Source organism: Lygodium microphyllum, chromosome 26 (genome assembly GCF_053477565.2).
Source record: "Lygodium microphyllum isolate KBCC chromosome 26, Lygodium_microphyllum_v1.1.10, whole genome shotgun sequence".
Taxonomy (NCBI): Eukaryota; Viridiplantae; Streptophyta; class Polypodiopsida; order Schizaeales; family Lygodiaceae; genus Lygodium; species Lygodium microphyllum.
Window position 1 is genome coordinate 44,269,374 of NC_141160.1, and position 11,181 is coordinate 44,280,554.

General features: G+C 41.7%; 1 protein-coding gene across 1 annotated transcript; it reads right to left on the reverse strand.

The window, feature by feature from the left end:
• Positions 1-1,890: 1,890 nt before the first annotated feature.
• Positions 1,891-9,856, reverse strand: NRPB1 (RNA polymerase II large subunit). Its single transcript, XM_087668563.1, has 14 exons — positions 9,233-9,856; positions 8,785-9,048; positions 8,396-8,701; positions 8,148-8,306; positions 7,882-8,043; positions 7,582-7,802; positions 7,356-7,497; positions 6,887-7,222; positions 6,508-6,794; positions 6,122-6,380; positions 2,999-6,012; positions 2,815-2,907; positions 2,657-2,710; positions 1,891-2,561 (listed from the first exon to the last, which is right to left on the reverse strand). The coding sequence occupies exons 1-14, from the start codon at positions 9,314-9,316 to the stop codon at positions 2,480-2,482; spliced, it is 5,463 nt and encodes a 1,820-aa protein (XP_087524689.1). The 5' UTR covers positions 9,317-9,856; the 3' UTR covers positions 1,891-2,479.
• Positions 9,857-11,181: the final 1,325 nt, after the last annotated feature.

The window sequence follows — 11,181 nt, forward strand, 5'->3', positions numbered from 1 at the left end:
AACCATCCCGAATGTGATGGCCTAATGGTGAGCACTTCGGTTCACAATGTTTAGTATGGTTTCAAGTCTTGTTGGGTGCATCACTTGGTTGGATGCTTACGTTCACATGGTGGGGGGGGGGGGGGGGGGGGGGGGTGGTGGTGTGTGTGTGTGTGTGTACCACTCCAATACTTATCCTCCTTGGTAATATCATTAAGGGGTGTCCCAATGCAACATAGTGCTCTCTAGGCTAATATTCAATATATTACAATAAACTAATCAAAGTTGATTGATTTACCAATTAACTACAATCATCCTTACAAATGAGCGCAAACATTTAAGTGTGCTCAAATCAAAGTGCAAACATTGAAGTGCTCAAATTTAAGTACAATCACACCAACCAATCAAGTTAATGTGAAACACTAATACGTTGTACATAATCCAACCTTGTCCAACTATATAACACGTGACAACCATTCTAAGGCTCTTAAGGCTTGCTCTCTTCTCTCTAGCAATACAAAACCTGCCCCACTTGTCCATTGTCACCAACACAATGAACCATTTATCCTTTCATAAGAACCAAGGCTACCAAAAGGTATCTCAAGTTTCCTTATTCTATACTCTCTAGTCTCATACAAGCCATGGGATGAGCAATGAGATTTACAAATGACTTTGATTCTCCATGGTGCATGCACAAGCATGTGCACACGCGAGAGAGAGAGAGAGAGAGAGAGAGAGAGAGAGAGAGAGAGAGAGATCCTTTAAGACACCTGATTAGCATATAGGGCCAGCACCATACATCATCAAATGTCTTGGATACAATCCATTTAGGGGCTACTTAAAGCACAAAGCCTACATTAGAATAAAAATAATCAAACCACAACAAAAATCCTGTTCTTAGGGGGTCTCTAGAACTCCCACACAGGCATCTTTGGCTGCAGAATATAACTAACCACCTGCCTGCCTTCCATACTGCCTGCATTATGGTGATCTCTTTTGGCTTCTCCTTTGAACTCATTAGTGGTGCTCATTTGCAGCCTTGTACTAGGTGAAGGAGTTTGTGACCTAGTCTCAACAAAATGATTTTAATATCAAACCCTCCAAAAACAAGGCAACTTGCTGCTCCCCTCATTTAACATTGCACCATGAAATCTGATGTTACTAGAGAGGATGCATGTTTCTCAATCTACCCTTGCACCACCTTGATAGCATATTCTTAACAACTTCCATAGGTGTGTTAAGTGCATTCAGTCATGCTGCACCATTATTGACAATTTGTTCAACATCAGCCAAGCAGCAGCTTATTTCCTCCATCTGCTACCTGAGCTGGGCATTCTCTTGTCAAAGATGCAATTTGTTCAGCTTTACAACCTGTAACGGTCATTCTTAGCCTCTAAAGCCCTGAACCTTGAAATTTCGTGCCAGGTGAGTCGTATAATGCTTGTGCTAACTTTCCCTTCATCATTTTAAGTACAATTTTTACCAAACCATATAACAGATCTCATCTGATCAAGCAGCACATCACTACTATTTGAAAGCTAACAATAAGCTTAAATCCAAATAAATAATGCAAAGCTAGAAGAACTTGGCACAACTCAGAAAAAGACAGCTAAAAAAGTTGAGAGGCACAACTCAGAAAAAGACACAGCTAAAAAAAGTTGAAAGGCTGTGGCATGAGTGCAGTTAATATGGCAGCATAAGGATTCAATCCACACTTTTGCCAGCTGGAGACGGAGTGCTGAGAGAACGGTTTGTGACATGTATGGGAAAGGCTTCTTACAGTGTAAGGAGAATGCTGCTAGATAAACAGCTACCATTGTTTGAGAGCTTATAACAAGATTATGTACATCAATAAACCTTTAAGAGATACAGCAATTTTATACAACTCCACTGTCTAAGAGTCCCACCAACTTCTTTGATCTGATAGTGTGTAGAGTTTTTAGAAAATGCAACAATCACATACGCATTGGATAAGCATGTGCAAAGTTCGAACCCACAATAGTACTTAGGCGTCATGCACAGATAGCCTGCTTGCACCACCAGGAATACTAAATTTTGACTTCAATTCTTTACCATGCTACACTTTCATCAGAATACACCTTCAATATGATACAAGCCCACTTAACAAAGCTACAAACTTTTCAGTGTGCAAATTTTTTAGCACATATCTAAGCCTCCACGTTGTCAACAAGGAGGCATTTAGAAACATGTGCTGAATTCACCCCCCACCCTTTTTAACAGTTCAGTATCCTGTCAACAACAGCCATCATCACCAAGTGTTCCAAAGTACAGCCTGAAACTTCTTTTAACTATGTGCACACCCATCTTTGCCGTCCATAGCTTTGCATGAGAAACTATTTCCACGAGGCCCAACACAATCAGTTCTTGTCAGCACCAAAACTGGAATTCCTTGCCAGTTATCACATGCAGAGAATATCAACAGGGTCCAATCGAAGGGGTGTTCATGCACACACAATGCTTTGACCAAAGCAATGAGATGTTATCTGCTGCTGCCTGTTGGGGTGTATTGGCTTGAAGAAGGAGAGTATCCTGGAGCTGTTGGTGAGTAGCTTCCACTAGGGCTGCATGGAACAATACACAAAAATATCACTGCCTTGTAGATGAAGCAAATTTATTAGAACTGTTTCAGTTAAACTAGAAAGACATGTCTGCTCACCTATATTGAGGAGAGGTTGGACTGTAAGCCGGGCTGGCAGGTGAATAAGCAGGGCTGCAAATTAAACCAAGTTGAATAAACAAAATAATTAGACATCTTTATCTTTTCAAAATAAAAAACTCTCAAGGTGCTTCACTCCCAAATGTTCAGCTAATAACCTTGTTGGAGAATATGATGGAGATCCTGGACTGTACGAAGGACTTGTTGGTTGATAAGAGGGTGAGGTTGGCGAATACGAAGGAGACGTAGGACTGCAGTCAGAATGTTGATAGCATCAATAACAATTACATCAACAATGGCAACACTGACAAGTAGAATAACTATAAGGAAAAGAATTATTACCTGTAACTTGGAGAAGTAGGACTGTAAGAAGGGCTTGAGGGTGAATACCGAGGACTACTTGGAGAGTAAACAGGTGAAGTTGGGCTGTAACTTGGAGAGGTAGGACTGTATGCTGGTGATGTTGGGCTATAGCTTGGTGAGGTGGGGCTATAGCTGGGAGAGGTGGGGCTATATGCAGGTGAGGTGGGGCTGTATGCTGGAGAACTCGGGCTATAGCTAGGTGAAGTAGGACTGTAGCTTGGTGAAGTTGGACTGTAGGCAGGGGAAGTAGGACTATAGCTTGGAGATGTTGGGCTGTACGCTGGGGAAGTAGGACTGTAGCTTGGCGATGTAGGGCTGTAGCTAGGAGAAGTTGGGCTGTAGCTGGGGGAGGTTGGTGAGTAAGATGGACTGGTTGGAGAATAAGATGGACTAGTAGGAGAATAGGATGGGCTTGTTGGGGAATATGTGGGAGACGTCGGACTATACCCTGGTGATGTTGGACTGTATGCAGGGGACATTGGACTGTAACCAGGAGAGGTAGGGCTATATGCAGGAGATGCTGGGCTATAGCCTGGTGACGACGGACTGTAACCTGGTGATAAAGGCGAATAACCTGGAGAGTATCCTGGCGATGAAGAAGGAGAGAAGGTCAAGCCCCCAACATAAGGTGAGAACTGGGCATCAGAAATAGGGGATGCACGAGCATTTGGACTGAGGGTGTAGCTGGGAGACATCATTCCTTCATGAGTAGGTGATCTGTTAATAGGTGAGCGTGCTGGTGTCATCCCAAAATCTGTACCTTCCATATAGCTGGGTAACTGTAATTCAATGGCATGCTTCAACATTTGTTCATTGAGGAGCAAGGCATGGTCACCAGTGCCAATAGGGGCCAATTGACCAAGCATTATATTCTCTGTCACACCACGAAGGTAATCAGCCTCTGCAAAAGCTGCAGCATCCAAAAGAATATCCACAGTCTCTTCAAAAGAGCACCGCATCATGGGACCTGTGTCATTCCGATTGATACCATGACGGGTGATTGCCATTAAGTGACCTCTATAAGTCATGATGTCACACAGAATTGCTAAATGTCTGTAGTTTACATATGAGCCATCAAAAGAAATAACAGCTCTTAGCTCACTCAATAGCGATTGTCGAACAGCCTCAATACCCAACACTTCAATAACCTCAATCAAATGATTACTAATTGTCCTTGTAGAGTCAACATCTTCGTGTGTCATTACAGCCAGCATGTTCACACCTTCAGTATCAAGCATCCATTCAGTGTCTGGCTTGAAACCATCTACCTCATCGAACTTATTTGACTTGGTTGATTTAATAAAGACTTTGTGTATATCAGGAATTCCCCTCAAAGCCATCTCAGTCAGCATATTACTCTCAATCTTTTTCAGAAACACATCATCCTCTGATTGATCTGTAGCCTCTCCCTTTGGAGCCTCGTCATTCATGATGCGCACACGCAAGATCAGTTTCTCAGCATTGTCATCATTGAAGATGCATGTCAAATCATCATCAAACTCCAGGTTTATTTTTTCCGCAATGTCTGCCATGCTCAACTTCTTATCAACCATCATTTCACGATTTAGCTCTATGCGGAGTAGCCAAGGTGAAATTTTTTCAGGCGCCACATCCTCATCAGGCATCTCATAGTATGACCTCACAAATTCAACATCTTCTTCGATAATGGTACTCATTGGATCAGGATCATACCAGATTTCAGTGGCCTGTGTTACACTCCGTAGAGTTGTATACTCAAGAGCACACTGCACATTCTTTGCCTTTTCTTTTACCTTATTGATTTCAGGCTTCAAGTACACTGACAGAGATGGTGTTTTGATCTTCTTAGCTACATTAATAATTTCCCTGAGACGGGGAACACCTAGTGTCACATTCTTTGCACTGACACCAGCATAATGGAAGGTATTCAGAGTCATCTGCGTGGCTGGCTCACCGATTGATTGAGCTGCAACACAGCCAATCATTTCTCCAGGTGCCACCAATGACTGCAAGAAACGTGTTTCAATTTCACCTATAACCCATTCAAATGCTTCCTTTGTGAGTCTGTATTCCTTCAGCACACGCTTACTTGCAAGGGTGCTGCGCAATAAGCAGTTGAAAAATAGAGTAGCATTTTTCTGAGCTTCAATACTGAGGTGGTCCTCTCCAGGGACAACTTTCAACCTTTCCTGAAGTTTATCAACAGCTTCAACAATTTCCATTGGATGCATATCAGAAGGCTTTTTGAAGTCTATTTTGAAGATCTTTTGTGCATTCCAGATCAACCTCTTCAAGTTCACAGGCAATGGCCAAGAGTTATCTCCAGATGGTGCAATCTCTGTACATAGCTGCCGTCTATCAGCTTCTAGCTTCTGTACCTCTGCATCAAAAACATTTCGGAACTCCTGAATGGTTTTTAGATCTTCAACATGGTCTGCCAACATGTAATCTGGATTCCAATTGTCTGAGTCAATCTCAAATTTGTACGTTTTGTCAAATTCCTTCTTCTTCATCTTGATGGAATCCACTTTTTGTGACTCTATCCAAACAGAATCCATGCCGTCTTCACCGTAGAGAAACTGAATGACATCGCCAAGGGAATTTCTAACTGTGCCATCATATTTGCACATGACATCCTCCATTGCCTTTACAAGCCTCCTCTGTATGTAACCTGTCTCTGATGTTTTCACAGCTGTATCAATCAGCCCCTCTCTACCTCCCATAGCATGGAAAAAGAACTCCTGAGGAGTAAGGCCTCGAAGGTATGAATTTTCCACAAAACCACGACTCTCAGGTCCATAGTCATCTTTAGTAAAGTGTGGCAGTGTACGATCAACAAACCCATAAGGGATACGCTTCCCTTCTACATTTTGCTGCCCCACACAAGCAATCATCTGAGAGATATTAATAAAAGACCCTTTAGACCCTGCTGTCACCATAGCTTTCACATTGTTGCTCTCAGATAAACTACGCTGGGCACTGTTTCCTGCATCATCACGAGCTTTATTCAGCACCTGCATTGGAAAACAAGGCCACACTTCACTTTGGTTGCATAGGAAGAAAAGAATACTTTTGAGGGACAAAAGCAACCACTTTGCCAAAGAGATCAAAACTGTGACAAACCTGATTCACACGATTCTCGAAGGATTCCATAGTAGTTCTACCTGGTTCAGCCTCCAGCTGCTTATCCTGTGCCATTTTAATAAGCTCTTTCACTTCATTTTTAGCCTTAGCAATTGTGTCATTAATTCTTTCCATGGTTGCTGCGTCTGCAATAGTGTCCCCAATTCCTATGCTGAAACCATGCTGCAGCAACCAGTAGTTTACCAGCCACTGTGTGTGCCCAAGAAACTTGCGAGCTGCATCAGGCCCTACTTCTTCCCTGCTCAAAGCAAATATACTATGTTACATACATGTTGAGAAAGCTGTCCCGTGAAGAAATGCAGCCATTTGGGCTTTTGATGCAAACATTAAAAAGTAAATGGTCCAAAACCCAAGAAAACACTTACCAGATTACGTGAATAAGACTGCCACATGATGTGCCCAGTGTTTTCTTACAAAGAGTTCCTGCAATCAGCTCTCCTCTTTCAATGCGGACAATGGTATCTCCTGGTGAAAAATCTGCTGCCTCAGAGTCATCATGCCAAGCTGCAACACGAATCAAGTTGATTTGTTTGGGTATAATGAGGCTGAAAATTTGCTTCCCAGTCCATAATGGTCTTGGTTTCAAGATAGTTGGGGTAGGAATTTTGCCGTCAAAATCCTCCCACCACATCAGAATGTTCATAAATACATCCTACAAATGTAAAAGGATTGACCAAACCATATCAGACACCTAAAAGCAGTAGTTTTTCCATTAGAAAACATGGAAAAGGATTAGCATTGCACCTTCTCAATGAACGTGTCTCTCTTTGTAACTTTTCGACATCCCAAAAGTGTATCCTGCACAATTCCAATGACTGGACGATTTGACTGTGGTGAGACAATACATTTTGGAACCATCATCAATTCCAAGACCTCAGCTCGTGTCTCAAAAGATTGAGGGACATGCATATTCATCTCATCACCATCAAAATCAGCATTATAGGGTGATGTGACAGAAAGATTCAACCGGAAAGTAGAGTAAGGCATAATCCGGATTTTATGGCCCATAATAGACATCTTGTGCAAACTTGGTTGCCGATTAAACAAGACAAAATCCCCATCATTAAGATGTCTCTCAACCTGGAAGAGTGTCCAAACACTGAATGATAAGTTCCAACATGACAAGGGGCATTTTGGCTCTGCATGTTAAAAGGTCCTTGTAAGGAGCACAATCCTAGGTAGGCATAGAGAAATAGGAAGCGTGATTTCTTACCTTGTATCCGAGCTCCAGGTGACGATCACTGCTTTTCTTTAAGAAACGCAGATCGAGACGCTGGCCATCTTCCCGAATAATGTACCGAGCTCCTGTTTTCCCAGGAGGAGGATGAGGCCCATACTCAACCAATTCTTTCAACCTGTTGAAACAGAAGTATTACCTTAAACCAGAAGAATGGCATTAACAAAATACACGACATTTGCATTTCAATAAGTCTTCATACCGTTCCATATTGTAGGGAGTCACCGTTTCAGGATAGGTCAAATTCAGTGCAATACTCCAAGGAACCCCCAGCTCATCAATATTGATATTTGGATCAGGCGTGATGACTGTTCGAGCAGAAAAGTCAACGCGCTTTCCCATCAAATTACCTCTGATTCTTCCTTCCTTTGCTTTCAGCCTCTGACAAATGGACTTAATAGGTCTTCCCGATCGCTGAGTGGCCTGAAGATACCCTTGAATAAGATCTCCGAATCTACAACGATTAAGATAGCTGAAAAAAGGTACTACAAAAAGGTAATACCCTTGGTTGGCCTGGCAGATCATTGTCAAAATAAGTGGCAATATGGAACTGCAAAAGCTGGGCAAACTCATTGATAATATGAGTAGGAGCTCCATTCTGCTCTTGACGTTTCAAATTATTGTTGTGGCGAATTATCATAGCCAGCTGATGGGTCAAATCATCCTGAAAAAGAAAATTGAGAGTCAGAACAAAGTCATAAGAAAATGAGCCCAAGTGACTCAAATCATACTTAAAACCCAGCAATCCATCAGTAAAGCCAAACTTGCCTCACTACGGGCAGAAGTATCCATCATGACAGATGGCCTCACAGGAGGGGGTGGCACAGGAAGTACTTGAAGGACCATCCAATCTGGTCTAGCATACTTAGGATTAAATCCCAAGACAGTACAATCTTCATCACTTATCTGTTTCAAGATTCCAAGTACCTAGACAGTAGAAGAAAGTCTTTCTTAGTTATTTCATAGCTAAATGTTGGCAATCAAGTATTGTTAAACAATGACAACCAAGTCCTTACTCTCTCAGCACTTAGCTGCTGCTTCCTCTCTACAGGCTCAGGCAAGTATTGTTCTTGTTCATCTGCTTTCTTCTTACTGGCCTTGAACTCAGCCATTATCTTCATTCCATCTATGTATATTTTTGGCTGCTGAAAACCACAACCACCATGCCCTTTCTTCTTTTCACCCTCCTCATCCTGTGCTTGATCTTCATCAATATCATCACCTCCCTCACATTTTTGCTTACTCTTACAGCAATCAAGCATCCTTCTCAATCTGTGCTTGGGATTCCTAACTTTCTTTGCCAACTTAAATCGATGATCTCCCTGCACAAACATTCACAGTATCAGAATCTGTGTGTGACAAACGGTATATCAAGTGGTACCTTCTAGTGTAAGTTCAACTACACCTCATCAGAAAGAATGCGTGAACAGTTGTAACAGACACATCGCAAAATCGTAAGAATGGTCTTCAGAAAGCCAATGTGAAACATGGGTTTAGCCAGTTCCAAATGTCCAAAATGCCCCGGACACTCAGCCATATTCCCCGCACAAGTTTCACACTTGACTTGCCGATCAATGGTTCCCAGACGCGGATCACTTAAACCTCCAAGTTTGGGCTTACCCCTGTCGTAAGTTTCACTGCTCTCAATCTTCACCACTGACATTTGCCGCTACAGAACGAGACAACATAGAATTGTTAATTAATTATTATGTCTTCGCCTACAAGTAGCTTGTGATGAATCTACTATGATCCCAGTTCTATTGTTTCATACACCGTGTGCACAACAAAGCTAATAAGTCTACATTCTGTTAGGGTACAATTCAAATCCCAATGAAGAGAAGAGGTGGAATTACAATTTCATCTGGGCTCATTATGCCGAACTGGACCACCTTCACTTTGGCCAAATCGGCAGGCGAGTATGCAAAACGCTGATCCATGATTATATATAGAACCTAATCGACAAGACAGGACTGGCTTTTCAGCAAGCTAGTGCTCTTGATTTCGGACTGAGCTTGGCCCTTTGAAAATATCCCCTGTACTTCTCAAAAATTTGCTACTGCTCTTAATTTAGGACTGAGCTTAAACTTGCCCTGTACTTCTCTAGACTTGCTATGTACAATGCTGAGCTTCGTGCTCGAGCTCCTGTTTATATTTTTAAAAAAAGGATTCTGGCACTTTCTTCTGTCAGTCGCTGTCGCTTAATGCTGAGCTTCGTGCTCGAGCTTCGGCACAAAAATGGTTTATGGCACTTTCTTCAGTAAGCGACTGAATCTTGGAGGGAGCTTCTCCTGTTGGAAACCCTAATTCCGGCACAGGGTTGCTCGAGGGCAGACGTGATACCAGGATCCAACCGACAGAGAGTGCCCTTGAAGTGATGATTGGTGTGCTTCCGTTGAAGATTTTTAGGTTTTACGAGACTTCCCCCTTCTCTCTGGGTCTCTGTGTGTGTCTCTCTCCGCCGCCTCTCGCGAGAAGGGTAAAGAACAACAAAGGACTAAAGTTGGACCGTATGCCGAATTTATAGACGCAGGCTCGCCCCATCGTCCACGTCATTCGTAAGTCCACTAAGGTCGACTTCTCTGTAAAATATTTAGGGTATCGGGGCCAATAAAGTAGCGCCTTCCAAAAGGAAAAACACATCTCACCCCATTTTAGTGACAATTTTATAAGAAAGATGTGGTTTTTTTAGTCACTTAATAATATAATATAAATTTTTTAAAATTACAAATGAGCTTAACTTAAGTGAAATAATTAAGTCATGTAAAATTTTTTATATTTTAAAATTTGTAAAACCTTAAAGCAATGCATCCTCGAGTGTCATTCTATTGGCCCCTCACACTGTCCCTCTTTTATGAATATTTCGTTTGTAATTAAAGCTACTTGATAAAAATGTCAAAATATCCCAAAAAATCTTCTTTGAACTCTATATAATATAAATAGTTTGACTATTAAAAAACATTTATGCAACTCACTTGGAAAAAAAAATTAAAATGGAAGATTGTTAGATGACAATCTATTGGCCCCTTTACCCTACTCCACGCCTAGTTTCTCCCAATGCTTCCATGTTTGAGCTTTGAGACAATGGTCTCGTAAGGTGTATATGATGATTGAATGATTGATGTAATTCATTCCTCATGAGAACTTGTTCTGTGTAAAATAACACAAAAGACCAAAAATAATTACATGACTTGGCAAATTTGTACACGTATCTTCAAATCAGTCCGGGGTGTTATGTGAGAAAAGAATCTCAAACATAGTGTAGTGTGATTCATTAGGTCCAAGACATTTCATGCAATAAGGGACGATATTGCATCAACATTACTGACAATTTAGGATGCATCGAGCCCTAGGACACACTTCATGCAAAAGAGGGTTCACGCATAAGCATCATATTATGTTTTTATGGCTTGCATACTACATTATGCTAGTGTGCAAGAGGCAAAAACAAGCCTTTTTCAGGTCATTTTAGTATCATCACTGTCCACTCCCTATCATTTCTCTCTTTATTGCTCTCTTTAATTAACTTGCATGAGCACCTTTTGTGTTTTTGTAGGCTAGTAGATAATGGGAAGGCTAGCTAAAGCAAATAAGGATTTAGAAACTATTTCTAGTAATTGCCTTCTAATAATACAAAAATTAAAGCATATGAAGTGAGCGCAATTGACACAAGTAAAAGTTATGCTCCATGCTAGTGAGGTGGTTGTGGGGTGAAGGTGGGCAATTTGACCTTTAACTTGGTGAGTTGGTGGCCTAGGGTGGTTAGTAGGCGATCAAGTAGCTAACACATGGGAAGGAGAAGTGT

Excerpts from the sequence above, each read along its gene's own strand:
- NRPB1 (XM_087668563.1), bottom strand. The coding sequence starts at position 9,316 with ATGGATCAGCGTTTTGCATACTCGCCTGCCGATTTGGCCAAAGTGAAG. Across the intron at positions 7,803-7,881 it reads ATCTGCCAGGCCAACCAAGG|GCCACTCAGCGATCGGGAAG; the intron begins GTATTACCTTTT and ends GGGTATCTTCAG. Across the intron at positions 6,013-6,121 it reads TCGAGAATCGTGTGAATCAG|GTGCTGAATAAAGCTCGTGA; the intron begins GTTTGTCACAGT and ends TTTCCAATGCAG.